At 38.6% G+C, this 18,927-nt stretch overlaps 1 protein-coding gene across 1 annotated transcript in view; it reads right to left on the minus strand.

Moving 5' to 3' along the window:
• Nucleotides 1-18,927, minus strand: part of LOC130440397 (phospholipid-transporting ATPase ABCA1) — a 106,054-nt gene that overhangs the window by 30,147 nt on the left and 56,980 nt on the right. Inside the window, 18 exon segments of the mRNA XM_056729435.1 lie at nt 3,922-4,114; nt 4,201-4,299; nt 4,418-4,545; nt 6,672-6,811; nt 7,145-7,177; nt 7,342-7,449; nt 8,201-8,218; nt 8,651-8,699; nt 9,421-9,623; nt 9,705-9,768; nt 10,291-10,493; nt 12,450-12,587; nt 12,842-12,981; nt 13,818-13,949; nt 14,346-14,517; nt 15,197-15,313; nt 17,010-17,214; nt 18,549-18,770. Of these exon segments, the coding sequence (XP_056585413.1) occupies nt 3,922-4,114; nt 4,201-4,299; nt 4,418-4,545; nt 6,672-6,811; nt 7,145-7,177; nt 7,342-7,449; nt 8,201-8,218; nt 8,651-8,699; nt 9,421-9,623; nt 9,705-9,768; nt 10,291-10,493; nt 12,450-12,587; nt 12,842-12,981; nt 13,818-13,949; nt 14,346-14,517; nt 15,197-15,313; nt 17,010-17,214; nt 18,549-18,770 (2,364 nt within the window).

An 18,927-nucleotide genomic window follows, 5' to 3' on the forward strand; every position in this document is an offset into this window, starting at 1 on the left:
AACATGCACGCACATGCACAGTTACATTGTAAGAGGCAATGATTTGTATAATGAACATCTATTTGAAGCTGATTCTGAGAGATGGAACAGTCTGATTCTCATCAGCTTTTTTTCTATTAGATTTTGAAACAGATCAATAAATGAGAGAAAGATGTTTTATAGACATCAGGAAATTAAAATTGTAAGTCTCTTTAGTTATCATTGGTGCAATTCTAAAAGTTCCGAAAACCTGTTTGAAAACATTGATTGTATTGTGTTTGACTCAAAATACGCACTTGAGTATTCCAAAAACTATTTCCTGTGCCCGGCTAAAAATGAACATTCAGTCTTCTAACAATTGGAGGATTTTAATAAAATAATGGCAAGAAACAGGACATATCATAAAAGTATTTGGAAATTTCATAAAAAAACCTATAATTCATTTTCAAATTGCTTTAGTAATGACAAACAACAAAACTGCATTTGCCCAAACTTTGGCACATTTACTGACAAGAGTCAGTAGATGTTCCAACTTCTTTAGGACCATTAATCACCTGCTGACTTTTACTCTCGGATGCTGAATAACATTTAGGCCATCGAATAAAAGCTTCTGATTTGCACAAGTGCCTGCCAGCTTTACAGACAGACAACAGACCACGGGCAGTCTGTGGGCGAGCCCTCAGACTATCATCTTGCAAACAAAGTAAATACAACGGGAAAGACTAAGTATGTTCTGTGAACGTCAAGAACAAAACAACAAAGAATGCAGTGCAGTAAACATTGCGTTGATTATTGCAACTCTCTAAAACACCAACATCCTGCAGTCCAAACCCCGCTAACTCACTTCACAGATTTAACCAATACGTAACTTCAGCCTGCCGTTGCCATGGAAACCGGCATTTCATTAAGAAACGTGTATGGTGTGTCTGCCTCCTCTCTTAACTTATCAAGAACGCAGCGAGACAGACAGAACGAGAGCCGACCAGAAGAATCGTCTGTACTGACTGTGTGATATCAGATGTGTTCTTGATGAACTTGATTTGGGTCTTGCTTTTGTATCCGAATGCATACGCACATGTCAGAGGTTCAGGAGATGATATATGTGTGTGTCCACATAATTCATATGACTTAAAGAGATTTAAATTGAAAATTCTGTCATCATCTACTCACCCTCTTATCACCATTAATTCAAACCTGTATGACATTCTTTCGTCTACAGAAAAGAATATATTTTGAAGTAAGTTGTTAACCAAAGAATACTGGCCCCCATTCACTCTTATTGTATGGACACAAAACGAATGCAAGTCTATGGGAGCCAGTTAACAACATTCTTGCAAATATGTTCTTTTGTGTTCCGTGGAAGAAATAAAGTCATGAAGGTTTGAAATGACAAAGTGGCGAGTAAATGATTACAGAATTTTCATTTTTGGGTCAACTAACGTTTTAATAATCAGGTCATGTAATACATTTATATAACTCTTATTTGTTACATTATTCTAAATTTGGACCTTGCTGTCTAGCCATTCTTTGCATAATTTATCATATATCATAATTTTTTAAAGGGCTGTTCTCCCAGAATATGAACTTTTAAATGTTTATCTACCAGAAATTGAGTAGCCAGCGTGTGTGCAGAAACACCCTGTAGTTATACAAATCCATCTACTCTTCATTTTGTAGTCTCCTTTAAAACACAACAGTGACACTAAACAGGGTATTGGCGATACCCACAACAATCTGATGTCACATTGATTTACACCCACCCATGACCGCTCACATACACTGCCTTATGAGTGCGTAGTTCCACCTTCAGCCAGAGACACGCTGTCAGCCATTTTCAGGCAAGAGCAGATTTAGCCAGTGACAAAATGTTTAAGAAACAAAAAAGGAGTGCTGTTGTCGGATGTAAAATGGAACATAAAAGTCTTTATGGAGAATTCGATGGGTTTGCAGGCCGGTAGCTCCGGCCACCGGGGTTGTTGGAAAGGCAAGGAGGAGACCTTTCCGACGTTACCATTTGGGAAGAATTTACTTTTTCGAAAAACCAACATTCACCGGTCTGTATCTCCGGTGTAACTCCAGTTGGACTCGTTGGAAAGGTCTCCGGCGGGGCTTTCGAATGACGGTGACCGCGAGTGGATCCAGGTAGGTTGAAAAATCGAGGCTCCGGGACCCGGTGGCCCAGCGGCTCCAGACTGGTCTCATTCGAATGGCCCGGCCGAGACCTTCCCAATGAGCCCAGGCTCGAGGCAATACGACGCGGCTCGTTTGGCGGGAATGCCCGGTAGACCAGGCTCCGGCCAGTCGTCTTCCGCCGAATGTATCTCCAGCTCCCTGGGTTGCAGCGAGTCCACGTGTGTCAGTATAGCATGGGTTTCGGCAAAAAAAAAATCTCATGAATGGTTCAGTACCAGCTGTTCGCGATAAAGCTTCATCTCAGGAAGAAGTAAGTATTACGCATCGTTTTTAAATTGCCTTTCTTAAATAAAGTGTTTAGTGTTTTAGCGCCCGTTGTTACATGTCCGTGGCTTAACTTAAGACATTACATTGGTCCAAAGACAGGTTTTATGTGGTAACATAAGTGGTTATATGCATCGTGCCAATCGATTCAGAATACTTGTGACCGACATAATTTCTGCAAAGCTTATTCATTGAAACGAAAGAAAGTTATAGCAGTGTCTATCTCGGTGAGTTCAGTGTTTTCTCGTATGTCCTTAGTGCGACAATACTGTAGAAAATCTATGGTATCAGTAAATCACAGTAAGTGCATTATTATTTTCCATCTGTTCAGAGAACTTTTCAGGAAAACCATGAACTCTTTAAAAATGCCATACAATTTTTTTTTGTTGCACACAGTCAAAAAATAAATAAGGGGGAAATAGACTCAAGAAGTGATTCTTTTCAGCGAACCCTTAAGGGTTTATATATCTCTGTGCTGCTGGTCTAATTAAAGCATTACTTGATATATCGGAAGCCCTCAGGCAGGGGATAAGATTCATCCAGCCCCCATCACCCCAAATACATCTATGATTTATCTCCTTTATGTGTGTGTGTGTGTGTGTGTAGGACTCTTCCTCTTTAGAGTGCTCAACAATCATAGTTTAGTAATAGCAGACCTTCTGTAAACTGGGTCAGCGCAGTGTGTGAGTGTGTTTTCAGTTAAAGAAAGTTATTTACAGGGAACAGAGAATACAAAAAGATTCTGAAGGAGGGATTCTAGTTTTTGAGTTTTTCAGAGTTGCGGAGTGATTAACATATCTGCTGACACAACACCACTGCACAGAAAACTTCAGGAGACTCTTAGATTAAACAGATGTTAAAAAAAGCTTGATATATTATGGTGGATATATCACCATGGGATCAATTAAAATTACAATATGTACCTGGTGCATTTTTAGATAATTCAGGTCATCTCGCTATCACTGTTTCCCTTATTAAAGTGTTTTTTGTTACGTGTATACTTATGTCAGTGTTTCCTTGACATTCCATGACAATTTCGGCCAGAATTTTTGTTAGGTAGTTTGAACTAGAGTAGTGTGCGCGAAACATAAATGTCATCATCGCAAAGTTTCACGAAGTAACTGCATGCGGCAGCGAATCTGAAAATAAACAAGTCGAAGGCGAGAATAACCGACCAGGTGAAACCCAATCTACTGGCCCCGCCAAACCGGGTCAGTCCGACTTGGGAGTCGGGTGCTTTGACGAGGAGGCTAAAGACCGCAGCATCTAGCGTCGGTCGCTAGAGCGCCTCCTGAGGTTGGGGAGTGAGGATAACACATTGCACAGCTCTTCACTAGCTGGTCTTTGTAACACAGGCACGTCTGTAAAGGCATTTGTGATGCATACATTTGAAAAACATTTAAATTATAGTTGAAAAAAAAATTTACATAAAAACTATGGTTTGACTTTAGCGAAGGTATAGTAACCATGTCAGTGATTATTGACCTGAGGTGGCGGTAAGCCTCCGGCTCCGGGCGGGCAGTCTGGAAGCATGATGCTGCGTTGAGGAGTGCTGCATTGGCACTCAGGTGATGGATTCTTCATGGTCCAGTTCCCCTTCTCAAAGATCTCAGTGATAGACGGATCTACCACAGGAGTCATCCAATCAGTGCCTCCCGCCGGATTACAGGGGTATTTTCTAATACAGGAACAGAAAGCGTTACCGTGAATGTGTGTTTGTGTGTGTATGATTGTGTGTGTTTGCATGAGCGTGTGTGTACTTACGGGATGGGGTTGCTGCTCATGCATCGTGTTCCAAATCCAGGAGAACTAAGCAAAGCGTTTGTCACCTTCTGCACCTGAACTACTCCTGCATCATCAAAACTAAAGCGCAGACAAGACTTGATACATTAGAGGTCCTGTTTCTAAAAGAACTTTCAAATTTTGGCTCATAAAAACAGCGTAAGGGGTTCACTTATAGACTGCTAAGGTGTGTGTGTACCTGTAGAAGGTGTTCTGTGGCGCTCCGTACATCCATTGCTGAAGCTCCAGATTGGGATATTCCACAAACGGAGGAATAATCAGAGAGAAGATGAGAGCCAAACACACAAAGAACGCCGGCATCACCACCTGATAAATACGTATATACACACACCGCTTAATACATCTGCACCTACTTAAGACCAATCTCTTTTTATACAACATAATACAATGCCCACTTTCCATTCTATTAAGTATGCATACACACAGCTCTCAGTATGAAAGTTTGTCAAAAGCACAATACGTATAGTTACGGATTGTAAACTATTTATCTTTGTGCTTAGATTTTATAGAAGACTGTATTGAATATTTGGAGTAGTATTCTACCGTTCAATGCAAACTCTATCTCTATCTGGCAGTGTACTGCACGTGCTTGGGTTGGCTCGGTTAAATGTGTAAAAGGGTTTGATTAAATACTTTTAAACATTGGCGCTGTCACCCTTCATTCCCAGCATAATTAATTTCTCTCTATTCTTCCTCTATTCTATCTCTCTACATGTCCTTCTTTCATTCCATTCCTCTACTGACAGCCGGAGCGAATCCAGCGCAGTGAGAGAGACGGTGGCACGGCCTCACTCCAGCTGATTAATTACACCCCATGATTGTCCAATTAATTCAAACACCCAATTCAAACACTCTCTGTTTACACTGAGAAAAATGTAAATGTGCCGCAGTGAGCGAACGCACCGGGAATATTGAAGGAGAAAACAATAGAACATCTCTCCCTGGAGAGAAAAGGAGAGAGCGATGAGCATAGGCCAAAACGTAAAACCCAAAACTGTGCACAATGCCGTAGTTTTTGTGCTTTGGACATGCAACCTTCATAATGCCGATTTAAGCTCAGATCATGTTCAGAACGATCTCATAACGTATAGCATGTGGTTCTAAGCGTGGTTGTGCATTTGGACGCATGAAAAGTACAAAATATGCATTTTGAGTAAACCAAAGTGACTTATTAAAACAGTAGAATTGTATAAATGTGTTTGAATACTGGGAGGTTCACAAAACATGAATTTCATGTAGGTTTTATTTGGTTTACAATGTTTGAGATTAACTTGATATTCAAAAGTGTAAGTGATTTGATGTACTAAACAATGGTGATCTCTCTGAAAACAAGCCAGCATGTAACACACTTTAAGAGGAAATTATTTGAGAGAAGAGTAAATCCATATTTGTTTGTTTTGTTTTATGAATTTCTAAATTTATGAGTTTGAACTTTTTATGTTAATTTAGCAATTTTGTTATATGCTTTTGTCTTTTATTATTTATGTGTGATGCTGCTATATAAGATTTTTTTTAAAATAATAATTAGAATTTTAGCGCAGTAAACTTCATTCATTTTATTTCTGGGGCAACATTTCAATTTTTGTTTAGTTGAAGTTTTTCCAATATTTTTAATGCAAATATTTGATTGGATTCCAATAAACTGTTTTCAAAGTTTTGAGTTTTGTAAAGTAAAATACATCAGAGAGATTCCTGTAAGGGCCCTGATTATAAAGTCTTGAGCTTCCAACCTTTTTGTGTTTGTCTGAGGGGTTTGGGTTAGAGTTGATGACAAAGAAAAAACAATGAATGATGATGGAAAGAAAATGAAATATTGAAATATATTAATAAAAATGAGTTCAAGTGCTTTTTAAATATTTTTTTATATTTTGAAGAATGTTGGTAACTAAACAACATTGACCCCCATTGTCTTCCATTTTGAAACACTAAGATATTTCTCAAAAAAATTGTTTTGTTTGTTTCGTAAACGAAAAAGTCATAAACAAAGGAGTGATCAAATGGTGCCAGAATTTTTTGAGTTAACTATCCCTTAGGCTTAACTTGCCATATACCGTAAGCCTGTGTAATAACTCGAGACGGCAGAAGACGACTCCAACGCGTACGTTCCATTTACTGAGCCACAGGCCTAACTCACTGAAATGATACCGGGACACGTTCTCATGCTTCACTGTGGAGAATATTCATTACATGAGCTCACGCTTCAATTTTCAACAAGCGTTGTTTGTGATGGGCCAGTGCATAGAGTGGTAAACAGCCTCACTCGAATTCATGCTGTACTCAGACCGGCCTAAACCCATTACAGCCCCTTCAGACAGCTGCAGATTGTGAAAACCGATGGAGACATCGAGTGAGAGGAAGAGACTGTTTTGCTCTGTTTGAGACTGAAATCAATTGGTGGATGTCTGTGCCGAGTACTGTGGCGAGGGTTTTACCTGAGCAATGATTCCTTTCCTGCTTCTGCGGGCATGGTGGAAGCGTTTGATAAAAAGAGCTAAAAACTGCTGTCTGATCAAAGACCAGCCTGTGATGACAGAAGACCCCTTTCCGTTCACACACATGGGCCGCTGGGTGTCTTTAAAATAAACAACAAATTATTTTTGGATCAGACAGATCAGTCAATATATAAAAGTGTAATATTTAAACGGATGGTTCACCCAAAGATGAAAGGTTTGTCATCAACAGGAAGAATGTGTGTAACCAAACACTTCTGAGGCACCATAGGAAGTAACCATAGTATGAAAAACTAGATGGATGTCAAAGGAACCCCAGACTATTTGGTTTCCCCACATCTTTTGTGTCCAACAGAACAAGGAATTTAAACAGGTTTTGAACAAAATGAAGATGAGTAAATGACAAAAGTTTCATTTTGGGGTGAACTTTAAATTTGAAAAACACTTTTACTTACCCTCCACTCGACTAGTGAACCGAACTTTCACGTCTGCATCAAAAGCAATGAAAGATTCAGTCAGAACCGAACAACACGGAACAGTGATATTGTACAAAGTCGTGACATTCTCTGTATCGGACTTTCTATAACATTTGAATGATTCAGTATGTTTGTTTATATACAGTATAAGCTCTTGCCTGCGTCCGACAGTTTACCATTTTTTACAGCGTCGCCATCTTTGCATTCCAGTGCAGAGTTGATGGTCTGTATTCCTGATATCCTTGAGAGGCTTCTGTGCTTTTCTTCAAGAGTCACACTCTTATCTGCAAGACATTAATACACACACACACAGAGCAGAGGTTAGTCTGGAGTGTGCAGCTGCGATCCTTTCAGCTCTTATTCAACGAGTCTGTTCTTATCTGACACAACATTAACACATACACACTCAGATGTGCAACACTTCTTCCAGCTCTTATTCAAGTGGCTTGTTCTTATCTGAGACGAATCATAAAGCCCCCAAAGAGACAGAACGGTTTTAACAAACAGAGGTCACCTTACTTCTTAAAGGGATAGTTCACCCAAAAAAGAAAAATCATTCATCATTTATACGACCTCATTTAAAAACTGTATGACTTATTTTCTGATGCAGAACACAAAAGAAGATACAGTATTTTGAAGAACGTTGGTAACCAAAGAACCTTGCTGCCCATTGGCTTCCATAGTTTGGACACAAAACCACTGTGACATTCCTCAAATAATCTTTCTTTGTGTTCCACAGAAAACTAAATTTATTCTGAATGACATAAGGCTGAAAAAAATGATGAAAGAATGTTATGTTCATTATTCTTTTGTTATTTACGTAACCTACGAATCTCACCTCAGAAATCGCACATCACTTCACTAAAAAAAGCATGCAAAATGTGTCATTTCGTATATGTGTATATGACTATGGTGGCTCAGACCAACAAAATTGAATTAAAATATACTAGTTCGGGACTGCTGTTTAACAGTCTTCCTTTAAAGACTGTTAAAGGGACAGTTGACCCAAAATTGAAAATTCTGTCATTGACTCACCCTCAGTTGGTTCCAAACCTGTATATAAACACAAAGAAAACTATTTGGAAGAATCCCAGTGACCAAACATATCTCAAACCCATTGAATCTTACTATGGCAGTAAATGGGGGGTGAGATATTTTTGACATCAATGAAAATATCTTCCTTTACGTTCAGCATAACAAAGACATTTATACAAACTGCGGGGTAGGAAATTATTATTAACTATCTCTTTAATTCATCAGTATTGGTCATATTAGTCACTATTCTTTGCTAGTAATTTAGTATTAGTTACTAGGTTTTGTCTTACACTGGGGCGTTTGGCAAAAAATATTACAGATTGGTACTTGTGCAGATTCACAAATTGTTACTTTGAGTTTCCTAGCCGATATTTTCAAATCTGTCACATAAACTTGTCAGAGAGAGTGAGACATGAATGTGTAAAAAAGAAAAAAAAATTGAGTTGTTACCATGAGATCCCACGTCAACACCTGTATCTTTAGCCACCTTTAGAAAGATCTGTGAAATCAAACACCAGGAAATTCAGTCACTCCACACATTCTCTCAAAGCTGAAAACTAACAATAATATAAAAAACAATGTTTAACTGTAGATTTAAAACAAGTTCAACTCCATGTGACATGCTGTCAATTAAGACAGTTTCAAGCAAAAATAACATTTACAGAATACAATTTCTATGGTAATTTCAATCATTACGTAAAGTCCCCTTATACACCCTGGTCACAATATCTTCACACCAAGAGACCTCAGTACCTTCCCCACACACCGCCTACTGCGCATAATAGCTATGTTTAAAGGTGTCATATGGCGTGAACACATGTTTTTCTGTGTCTTCGGTTAGACAGGTTAAATTTTTAAAGCGTCGGAACAAAAGATGCATTCTATTTATAAGCGAATGCTCACCCAGACCTGCCTGAAACGCCTCGTGTAACCACACCCCCTCAAATCTGCATCAGTTTGTGGTATGATTTGACTAAGACCACCCAAATGAATACGTAAGTTAAAAAAAATGTTTTATATATTTAATTGAATTTTGTTTTGTTTGCTCAAACCAAAATGTAACTCTGTGTTAGTACTAGATCTATATTAGATGTGAGGATTTTGTGATTTAAGTAGAGCAAAAATAACAATAACATGACAACATGTGATTGGGAGGTGGAGATGCTTGTTTTCTAATAGCTACAGCACATCCCTGCTTGTTTTTGGATAAAGCGCTATACCTCTTCCAGGCTGGTGTCTGAAATCCCATAGCTGGTGATGCCCAGAGCTTTTTTCTCCAGGTCCAACTCTTTAAAAAGTGAAGCGAAGCTGCCGTCTGTGGCACTTGTGTATGGCAATAAAAACACAAGTTCTTGACCTATGACCTCCAGAAACTCCACCCCTGGCACGTGCCGTCGCACCAGCCTAGTCAAATCTGCCAAATCTGATCAGGTGGAAAATTAAAATGCATTCGCAGATGAAGATCATGACACTATGTGCGTTCAATAGCGCATGTTGTTCAAACCTGATGGGTCCAGACTGCTAATGCTGTCGCCACAAATTCCCTCGTCGACACTTGATTTATCACTCTGTTGGACACAAAAATAAACAAACAAACAAAAAAACATAAAATATACTGTATTAAATACACAAACACATTACTGTAGCATTTGCAATACATGTCCATTACATTTCTTCATTTATTTTAAAGTCTGAAGTCAAATTGGTCTGATTGTTTAGAAATGTAACTACACAATTCCTCTACTTAGTTTTTTTATGCATAATATAAAACAAAAAAGTAATGTATGTCAAACCAACACAATCTCACAGCAATTTGTAACAATGAAGTGTCTAATTCATTCGAATGAATTTGTACATTTTTGCACCATTTGCTTTAGTGCCAGCGATGATAGGTTTAGGGGTGGGGTTAGGGGAGGGGCTTCAGTATTTTGTTTTTCTATCAAACATTTTTGTACAATTCACTTAGTACGAATTCATAAAAGTGATGAATTCTTGTAAGACCAGGCTGGTCTGACCTTTGATATATATATATATTTTATGTAGCGTATATATTGTATATTGGCATGACTTTGAGTGTTGGGGCAGTGTACCTCTTTAGATGTGGGGGTGCAATGTGATGTCACTTGTTCCTGATTGGCCCGCGCCACGGTGAGGTAATATCCTCTGCCGTATGTTTTCTTGAGGAAGAAAGAAGAACCGCAGCAGCAGACTCGGCCGTGAGAGATGATGGCAATGCGGTCACCCAGAATATCCGCCTCATCCATGTGATGGGTAGACAAGATTATAGTGCGACCTGGAGACACACACGTATATCACGAGCGTAAGTTCAGTAGCAAGCACTGATTTCTGAGGGTCTCATTTGAATCTGATAAGATGTTTGCGGCGTGCAGGAGTGGTGGAAAACAGGAAGCTCTAAATATAGACACGCTTTTATACGCTTACATGCAAGTGCGCTTGTCGTATGGCACTAAGATCTCACTCTTCCCTCTCTTTAGAGAAAAGTTTTAGCCCTTTGGTATTCGCTATAGCTCTCGCTAAAGCCAGACACCCGTGGGGCTCTGCGGTGGATGGCGGCATTATTTCTGCTCTGTCTCTGCGACGAGTCAGTAGGAGTTCAAAGCCTCTGTTATTTGATTTGCCGAGAGTAGAAATATCATGAAATATCATGCGTTTGAGCTCCCCAAAGGCAGAAGCGGAACGTTACAGAGAATCTCATGTTTATATTGAGAATTGTTGATGTTGGGCCCTTTAAAGGAGATATCTGGACACAGTCAGCGTCTGTTCGATATAAAACGCTGAACTGTTCAAAGATGGTTTGAACCACATAGCTAGTCCACGGTATATATTTATATGGATCTGTGTCAACTTACTCTGTGACATTCAGCTAAACAAAGAAACAGTTTTAGAGACTGTCGGATAGCAACACAGATAGATAAATAAATAGATAGGAAAGAGGGAAAAACTAATAGACGACTGGGTTGGGTTACTACATGATTATTGGTCACCTTCATGTTTGTCTCTGGGATTTGCATATTAATATTCATATACAGATATTAAAAATATATCTTATAAAAAATGAATATATTTTAAACATTTTATAACTTTAACTTTAAATGTATGGCGAATATAGTTGGCAAAAAAAAACTATAGGTAGTAGGTATTCAAAGTGTTTTACAAAAAGATAATATGATGTGAGGCCAAGTATGGTGTTCTGCTCTGCATTTAACCCATCCAAGTGCACTTACACAGCAGCAAGTAACACACACACCCAGAGCAGTGAGCAGCCATTGCTGCAGCGCATAGGGAGCAATTGGGGGGAAACGGTGCCTTGCTCAAGGGTCTCACCTCAGCCGTGGAATCGCAGGTGGAGGAGAGCGCTGATTATTCCCTCCCCCCACCTACTATCCCTGCTGATACTGAGGCTCGAATCGGCAACGATTGGGTTACAAGACCAAGTCTCTAACCATTAGGCCACGACTACACTTTGCAATTGTAAATATGTTTTTTGTTAATAAAGATGAAGAAAATGTAAAGGAGTTCGTGAGACACATGATATTCCACTTAATGTCCGAATGTTTTTCTTCTTCACAAAAGATCATCATAATTAAGTAAGACTTCATGCATTTTTTACTCTCTAAAAACCTAAATGCAATCATTAAATTTGGTGCATTTCTTCCGTGTAAAAGCTATTTTAATGGCATTTTATGTGAAGCTATCATTAGGAAAACTAATCATTTCCAGCAACGCAACTGTCGTGCATGCTTCAAACTCCAATTTGCTCGAAACCATAACAATGTTGTAAACAACGCTATATGAAGAAATAAATATATTGACAGTTATTCAGGTATCGGTAGTGTGAAACTCTCCAGCCCAAGCTTCTATACTTTGAATACAATTATTACTCCGTTCACTTGTAATGCTATACAGTCAATACTAATGTGTCTTGCAGAACTCTTGGGACTAAAAGAACTAATTCAGCTCATTTCAGCTAGATTGGGTGTGTAATTAGCAAGCGGCTGATGATTATTTGATTAGTGAAGGCGATTAAAGTGTTATTAATAATTTAGAAAAATTAAATGATGTGTACTACTTCAGTTCATTCGGCTGAGAGTGGGCCTTGCTTAACAAACATTACACAGATAACATGAAGTGTTTATTTTAGCTATAGTGTTTATAATCTATTGTGTAGTGTTGTGTACTTTATAATCTGTAATGGGAGCATTTGCTGTAGCAAAGAAAATCACACTACCTTGTTTATATTTGAGCAGCAATTCCCAGATGCCTCTGCGTGCATATGGATCCACTCCCGCAGTGGGCTCATCCAGAATCACAACATTGGACCCACCTACAAACGCTATCGCAACAGACAACTTCCTCTGCATTCCACCTGTATATTTACAACAGAAATTTGACACTCAACCAAAGTATTCAATTCATTCTGAATATATTAACAGAGTTAACAGTCGTTTGATATTCAGGTAGACTTTCAAAAAAATAATAAAAAAATAAAAAGATTTAAAATGAATTCAAAGAACTCTACTGAGCATGGCCTGCTGAATAAGTTTCCTCTCTTTATTTGTGATTATGTTTAGTAAGTTAGTTTAGAATGTTATATTCCCCCATGACTGCTGATAGACACACCTGAGAGGTTCTTGGCAAGATCTTTGCGTTTGTGAGGCAGACCCACATCATTTATCAACTGATCAATTTCCGTCTGCACCTCTTTAGAGCTCCGCCCCTTCAGACGGGAGTAGAAATAAATGTGTTCCTCCACTGTCAAACTGAATCAAACAAACAGCCATGAATATACACTATATGGACAAACGTAATAGAACGTCAACTTTGTCAACATTTCCATTAGAACAAATCTTAATGCTGTAAGATATTCTAAATTATTGTGTACTTATAACTTTGTAGCAACAGTTTGTTCAGGGAGTTTTCGATTCCAACATGACAATGTCCTTGTGCACTAAACAAAGTTCAAAAAGATATGATTGATTCAGTCTTGTTTGGAAGAGCTTGACTGGTCTTAATTAAGCCCAGAACTTACCCCAGCTGAACACTTATCTTCCAAACTCATCACTTCTACACAAGCCTACAGTCATTTCAGAACAGAAAAGGCCCTTCTAACGCTGTTAAAGTCCCCATGAACAGAAGTTTTGACTTTTTAATTTTGACACATTTCTGAGAGAAAAGGAATTTCTAACGAGGGAAATAGTGGTCGTGGCTTTTATCTTTCTCTGTGATTTGATTGGATGTTGCATTTTGAAATGGTACTGGCAGCAGACTGACAGTTGAAGGGGAGGAATTAACAGATCCCCCGCCCAAGTCCTCCAACATATGTCATTTAGGATGTATAGTCAGTACAGGAAGGAAGTGTATTTTCAGATTTTAGCTAAAGATTATGAGGGCACACAAATTTAAAAGGAGAATGACCCACACTGATGAACTATTTACAATAAACTCTGTAATATTTCATGAACAAAAATTACATTTTAATTTCACTGGGACTTTAAAACAAATGACAAGAAATTTAAATCGTATGGTATAGCAGTAATACAGTACAGAGAAGAATAGAGCAAGAAAGAGAACAAAGAGAAGATCTAAGAGTTATTACTCGTTGAAGAGGACATTGTGTTGTGGACACATTCCCAAATGTTTCCTGATTGTGTCCATGTCTGTGCGGATGTCATATCCATTTATATACGCTGTACCAGAGGTAGGACCAAAGAGGCCTGTCAGAATTGACCTGGAAAGCAAATGAGAAATAATCATTAAAAAAACAGTTATTTCCCTCTGAAGTCATTTGTATCATCGGTTGGACAAAAGCAGCTCTTGCTCAGTTCGGATGCTCATGGCCAACATCTAAGGTGCAGATGTGTAATATGTATGTGCGTGTTTGTGTTCATGTGCGTAATAATGTATGTAGGCATGCATAATGTATGTTTTTCCTTAAAATAACTTTTCCCAGAAGCAAGTTCATTTGGACAAAACCTCACTTAAGCAAAGCAAATCTTTTTTTAGTTGGTTTAGACAGGTAAGGTTATGGTGTAGGGTTTAGATTGGCCTACATACAGTATAATTCATTACAAATAGCTTCGTACATAAACCCTAGATTTGAATGATTATTATCAATAGCACTGACATGGTTGTTGTTTTTCCGGCACCGTTGTGTCCCAGAAATGATGTGATGTGATCCTGATAGAAGTCCAGACTGAGTCCATCCACAGCCAGTTTATTTCCTGTCTTATACACCTTCACCAGGTTACGGACACACACGCCGACTTTCATGTCTGCCGGAGGCTTCTCCAGGTATCCTGTCAACGCACAAACACAGTCATGAGGTACAAATGATTTATATACACAATTTATACACTCACCTAAAGGATTATTAGGAACACCATACTAATACTGTGTTTGACCCCCTTTCATCTTCAGAACTGCCTTAATTCTACGTGGCATTGATTCAACAAGGTGCTGAAAGCATTCTTTAGAAATGTTGGCCCATATTGATAGGATAGCATCTTGCAGTTGATGGAGATTTGTGGGATTCACGAAGCTCCCATTCCACCACATCCCAAAGATACTCTATTCCCACCACATCCCAAAGATACTCTATTCCCACCACATCCCAAAGATGCTCTATTGGGTTGAGATCTGGTGACTGTGGGGGCCATTTTAGTACAGTGAACTCATCGTTATGTTCAAGAAACCAATTTGAAATGATTCGTGCTTTGTGACATGGTGCATTATCCTGCTGGAAGTAGCCATCAGAGGATGGGTACATGGTGGTCATAAAGGGATGGACATGGTCAGAAACAATGCTCAGGTAGGCCGTGGCATTTAAACAATGCCCAATTGGCACTAAGGGGCCTAAAGTGTGCCAAGAAAACATCCCCCACACCATTACACCACCTCCATAATTGCATTAATGAGAAATTGAACCGGTGTTCCTAATAATCCTTTAGGTGAGTGTATGTTTTGTGCGTGTGGTACCTTTCTGCTCCTCCAGTTCTTTGAGAAGGTCAGGTTCTGCATCAGAACCCACTGGAGTTCCACACCAGAATGAGGAAGTAAAGGGAAAATACCAAGGCTTTGAAATACCATACTGCCCTGAAAGAGAAAGAATTAGATGTAGAATTACATTTTGTTTATTATGGAACACAGGGATTAATAAAACGTTTATTTTAATGATACATTTGGCTCATATTAATCTGAGCCTCTACTAAGGACATCTATTTTATTCTTCTGCAGAACACAGTAGAAGGTATTTTGAAGAACAGGGTACCAAACAACAATGGCGCAACCCATTAACTTGCATTGGTTTTGTGCCCTAAAATAGAAGTAAATGTGTACCACCGTTGTTTGGTGACCAACATTCTTCAAAATATTTTCTTTTGTGTTTTGCAGAAGAAAAATTGTCATACAGGTTATTGAATTATCAAAAGTGTGATTTTTATTTTTGGCTGAACTTAAAGACCCATTGAAGTGCCTTGATATGCATAGGTCTGATGGATAGGTCAACACAATTTTAATTGAAACAGGAAGTTAGGGAAGACATCATAGGCATCACAAAGTCTAACAAGTTCATACTAGAAGTAAGTAAAACGTATATTTTATTTCAAGGAGCACTTACACCTACTGAGTTGTGTTCTGTGTTGTGTTTCCATTATTGAAAGCTGAATAGCTTGGTCAGTTGATGAGGTGTGTTCAGTTCTTTCTAGGTCGTTTGTATTTACAAGGTCTAAATGTAATCAGTATAGTGCATGATTTTGATTTGTGTAATTGGTGCTTTATCTGTGTATTTTATCATTGGCAGTGCAAAGAGAATGATAATCAAGGTAAATAGGATGCTCAAGGCTGTTCGACGTTATACGGCTAAATAAGTAACCTTCCCTAGCAATTTTTTTATGTATTCTTCACTTTTGTTGTGCCATCAACTAAAAATGCACAATTATATGTTACACTAATTTGTTTCTGCCTTGAAAATGTATTTTATATGCACACAGCTGCCTCTATTTTTATTTTCTGACGTAATAACAATTCAAATTAATATCAAATATCAATATATAGTCAGTTGATAAAAATACATGTTATGGGGGGATTCATGTACATTCAGCTGGTTGTGATCATAAACATCATGACAAACTATTATTTAAAAGAACGAAGGGTCTATTTACAGTGAGTACAAATAGCCCGCCTTGTTAGCATAGACTATTCGCACTAGCTCTGCCCACCAATATATGATTGGAATAGAGAAAGTGTAAGAATGACACCATGTTAAACAGTGACTCCAATGGTGTAGGTGTAAAGGCTGTTTTTATTCATAAAGTCTAGGTTTAGGGTAAGGTTTGGGGTAGGCTTTAATATCTCAATAAGTTGCCATCATTTTAATAATTTTAATAAATATAATGATTTACAATCTGTTATTATTGCATAATGTTAAATGCACAACAATCCTGAGGTGCAAATAATAAGGTTAAATGCCACTATTTTTAAGTACCAATAGCAACTAACTACTATTTGTACTTAATCCAATGACAATACAGCTATTTTCGGTTAGAGTAATTAGCATATCGCTAAGAAATGCTGCCTTTTTACTTGGTGTAAACAGAACCTACTGATATTTAAACTCCAACAAGCATCTGTTGCTATTTTCAATTAGTGTAAATAGCATCTATGCAAATAGCTGCTGCCTTAAAAGCAGCAAAATCTAACAAAATCATTTTTTTTCTTAAAATGTTTCTTGGGTTTTCTTCGATTGTGACGATTTAGTATTGTAATAGAGGTCCATGTTTGTAAGTCTTACCAGGGAAGACGTTCTCAATGTACCAGGTGAGTATCCAGTAGATCAGCGCGTCTAATAGCATCATGAAGATGGAAACGATGAAGGAATAGGGGTCGTTCTCCTGCGGACTCACCCAGATGTTGCTCCACTGAATTCCAATGCCCTGCTCTTCATACCGGGCGAAATTCTCACAACCATATCCAAAGGCCACACATGACAGCAGACTCTATCAGAGATTAAGATGAGAGGTCATATATACCGCCTTCATCCTGAGATATAACTCATATGAATGTAAATGTTTCTCGCCGTCGAGTATATTTATTCTGGTATGAATATGAGATCAAAACAATGGCCACATGAGCTACCATTTTAAAGCAAACATTGTGTGTGGGTAGTGCAATATTGCTCATTCTAATGGCTCTGCGGTCCCATTCATCTAGTCTAGACAGAGGCGTCTGAATGCAATGACGTACACACACACACTTCGAGGATCCCATCTGCACTGCTGAACAGAGCAAATCTTCTCGCGTGAGATAAAGGTCACTCTGATTGGGCACAATGACGGAAGTTCAGCTGTAAGTCATTTAGTCATTCTACGTCTATCTCAAAGGGCAAAAGTGCTCCTCCATTGCTCTTCTCCAAAGGTGTGAGGTCATCTCTATCACTCTCCATATATAGAAATCTCCAGAGGAGATCTGGATTTCCTCAAGCACGCTCAGACCTACAGACAGACAGAACCACAGCTCGATTCGCTTGGCTCATAAACGGCTCCTTCACCTGAGACAAGCAAAGCATCTAGTGGCCAAAAGTGATGTCCTGATGTGATGCATATTTTACAATATTTGTTTTTTATCCAACAGATAATACAAATAGGCAGTAATGTTTTCATATTTTTTATTTGCTGGACATCTTTTAAGTTGGAGGGGCCCAAGGACCCGGCCCTGCGGTGGACCAAAAAGTATTGTAAAAAAGGATCATTTTAATAAAAAATGGAAAATATTTTGGTCACATGTGACCTTCCTCAGTGCCAATTTCACAATAGTTGATGCAGAAGTTGTGTTAAAACGTACTGTCACATGATTAAAATATGCAAAACACAAAAAAAGTTTATTTGATGCACAGAAAACAAAATGTTAACAGAAAATAAATCAACATAGGCTACTATTATATGTTTTCAAAAATGTGTTGATATATTTTTGTGTTAACATTTCGTAGATGTTTTCCTAGGCTACGTCCGTATAACTTTGGACATGTGTTTAATATTTTGCCCAGATCTTCTTCAATTCTTCTCAAAATGAGCTTCAGCTTATATCCATACAAAAAATGTTCTGCCTTTTTAACAAAATATTTGATTAAAGATCGAAGAGGAAAACTGTCCAAAGTCGGACATCACTTTTGGCCACTACTCTACCTCCTTTCCACACATCTTCATTATGTATTTTTTTTCAATTTCTAGCCACACATCTCCTTTGTTTTCTCTTTCCTTTCATCCTTCACTCTGTTGGAGTATTGAGGATATATATTCTCCAAGGTGGAGCAGAGGTGTGCTGAATGTCTCACCGTGGCAAGCTTGGTGCCGAACCCCATGACATCCCTCCAGGCGTAGCACAGGACATGAGGCAGGTAGAGGAGGAAATAGATGAGACCCCCACAGGCGGCTGCCAGGTTTGCCCGAGAGAAAAACACACTTATGAAAAAGCACTGCATGACGGTGGCCACGCAGAAGACCAGCAGAAAGACAAAGATCACCGAAGGGTCACTGTATCTCAAAACCTTTCCATACTGAAAGAGAGAGAGGGGGGATGAAAGAAAAATGATGACGACATTCTTCTAGTAATCTGCTGTCAAACATTTGCAAAAGAACATTATGGATTTGTCTATGGGGCGTAAAGACATTAATTAAAGCCGTCAGGCGTATCAATGTGAAAGCTTTCTTGAG

This window comes from Triplophysa dalaica, chromosome 1 (assembly GCF_015846415.1).
Source record: "Triplophysa dalaica isolate WHDGS20190420 chromosome 1, ASM1584641v1, whole genome shotgun sequence".
Classification (NCBI taxonomy): domain Eukaryota; kingdom Metazoa; phylum Chordata; class Actinopteri; order Cypriniformes; family Nemacheilidae; genus Triplophysa; species Triplophysa dalaica.